This window comes from Cyphomyrmex costatus, unplaced genomic scaffold, assembly GCF_001594065.2.
Source record: "Cyphomyrmex costatus isolate MS0001 unplaced genomic scaffold, Ccosl1.0 scaffold709, whole genome shotgun sequence".
NCBI classification, from domain to species: domain Eukaryota; kingdom Metazoa; phylum Arthropoda; class Insecta; order Hymenoptera; family Formicidae; genus Cyphomyrmex; species Cyphomyrmex costatus.
In genome coordinates, this window is record NW_017280277.1 from 672 (window position 1) to 3,086 (window position 2,415).

Below are 2,415 nucleotides of genomic sequence, written 5' to 3' on the forward strand. Positions count from 1 at the left end.
ATACGAGGATGTATCACCAAAGGTGAAAAAGATGATGCGATAGGAAAGAAAAGAGACTATTTTTAAATGCTGTCTTGTTAGTTATAAATCTTCATCTTTTTTAATTTTTTGGAACTCTTAACTTCTCCCACGGTCTCTTACTTCGTGACCTCTCCGTATAATGTAAGCATTGCAAGCAATGGATCAGGTTGGACTGTTCGGGTAAGGTTAGTTGCAAATGGCGCCCAACCATAAGAATCCATTCCTTTCAGCGGACTCCCTCCCAATTAGGGGTCACGGACTAGGACCATTTAGGGTTGGATTATACTAGCCGTAATCTGTTAACTTATGCTGTAATCTGTAAAAATTGACCAATTATAATCGATTATTCCCCTCTCATTCGACTGTGATTGATCAATTTTTACAGATTACGGCATAAGTTACAGTTTACGGCCAGTATAAATCAACCTTTACGTTTCGCAGAGTTCGATCTCCTTCTCTCTTATGGGCCTTCTACAATAAGCCGTAAGTCACAAATCATAAGTCATAAGCTAGAAATGGACCAATCACAGTCGTCAATTTTTAGTTTCTTACTTCCGATTTATGACTTATGGCTTATTGTAGAAGGCCCATTACTTCGTGCTACGACCTTGGGTGCGTTCTTTTAGGCATCAGATTTGGCATCCACTGCGCATCGGATCTGCTGGCTGCGCATCTGATTTAAGAGAACGGTATTCTGCGCTCATGTTCTCAAAACGCGCAATTTTTTTAATTTAAAGAAAGATCGTACAGTACCAGTCAAATGGATACCATAATTGATACTCTACGTAACGTTTTACCGATTGTAATTGAAGATTTAGTCGATATGGATAGTGATTCTAGTAATTCTGACAGTTCAGATGAAGAGGTTAAGTATGCAATTCATACACAATTTTATTGTTTTTATTTTATCATATTAAATATAAATATAATAATATGAAAAATATATTTATAGGAGAGGAGGCAGATCGTAAAGATGAAGCATTATATGCAAGTTATTGCTAGAATGGCTCCCGACATTTTCAAAAGTCATTTTCGACTCTCTCGGACATCTTTCGAGGTATTTTACTATAATACAAAATTAGATGCGAATCAAATATTGTTAGCAATATTTTTATTAATCGAAATAGTTTTTATTTTATACATTCGGTGTATTATATATATTTTTAGATTGTGAGACACAATATATTACCTTATTATAAAGTAAGGAAAGTTCGATTTGGTAGTCATGGTATATCCATTGAGAAATCACTGCTATTGACATTATGGACTTTGGCAAATCAAGAATCATTTCGTGGGATAGGTGATCGCTTCGACATCACTCGAAGCAATGCACATAGACATTTTTTGGATATGTGCAAATGTTTACTCAATCTTGCAAATGAATATCTGCACTGGCCATCAGAAGCAGAATTCAGGTATATCAAACAGAAATTTACAACTTTGAGGGTAGGACATAGTTTCCCGAATGTTGTCGGTGCAGTTGACGGTACGCATATTCCAATACCTGCACCGATAGAAGATTCAGCCAGTTATTACAATAGAAAAGGATTTCATTCCATAATTTTACAAAGTATCTGTGATGCCGAATGTAAATTCATCGATGTATTTGTTGGATGGCCTGGTTCATCACATGATGCTAGGGTATGGCGAGAGAGTCCAATAGGTTGTGGTCTTGTAGAAGATAATCTAAGATTACCCGAAGGAACGCACCTACTAGGAGATTCCGCATATCCGTTGCATTCATACTTAATGACTCCATTTCGTGATAATGGACATTTAAGTCGAAGGCAGATCAACTACAATACAAAACTAAGTTCCAAAAGAATTGTTATTGAACAAGCATATGGTCTTTTAAAAGGGAGATTCCGCAGACTGCAATTTTTAAATATGTTTCTTGTGAACGAGATGCAAACTGTAGTTATTACATGCTGTATTTTGCATAATATTTGTATTACACATAATGATACATATGAATTCGATGATTATGAAGAAGAAAATCAACAAAATGACGAACAGGCAAATAGAGAAAACGTTTTGATTACATCCAACGGTGCAGCTGACAAGCGAAATGAAATAGTGGATTTTTTGTATCCCGGTAGATAAATATAATAAACTACGTTTATTAGAAACCGACGGCAAACTCGTAAATTGTGACAGTTTAAATTGTAATTTTTTAAATGTAATTATAAATAAAAATGTTTATGTAAGTTTGACTCTTTTTTTATTTTTAATTGAGTATATTTATTTCAAAAAATAATAATTGACATTTCTGTGAGATTCTCTTTGCATTACATATAAAATATATTATCATATTTCAACTTTAATGATACATATACATAACAAATACGAAAACAGAACCTATATAATTAAAATATATAAAACTCTTTTAAAATG

General features: G+C 33.8%; 1 protein-coding gene across 1 annotated transcript; it reads left to right on the top strand.

Moving 5' to 3' along the window:
• The first annotated feature begins 781 nt into the window (after positions 1–781).
• Positions 782–2,124, top strand: LOC108780529 (putative nuclease HARBI1). The gene is made up of 3 exons (XM_018548284.1): positions 782–886; positions 974–1,078; positions 1,189–2,124. The coding sequence occupies exons 1-3, from the start codon at positions 782–784 to the stop codon at positions 2,122–2,124; spliced, it is 1,146 nt and encodes a 381-aa protein (XP_018403786.1).
• The last annotated feature ends 291 nt before the right edge of the window (positions 2,125–2,415 follow it).

Coding starts and splice junctions, on each gene's coding strand:
- LOC108780529 (XM_018548284.1), top strand. CDS start 782: ATGGATACCATAATTGATACTCTACGTAACGTTTTACCGATTGTAATT. Junction 887..973: donor CTGACAGTTCAGATGAAGAG/GTTAAGTATGCA, acceptor ATATATTTATAG/GAGAGGAGGCAGATCGTAAA. Junction 1,079..1,188: donor TCTCTCGGACATCTTTCGAG/GTATTTTACTAT, acceptor ATATATTTTTAG/ATTGTGAGACACAATATATT.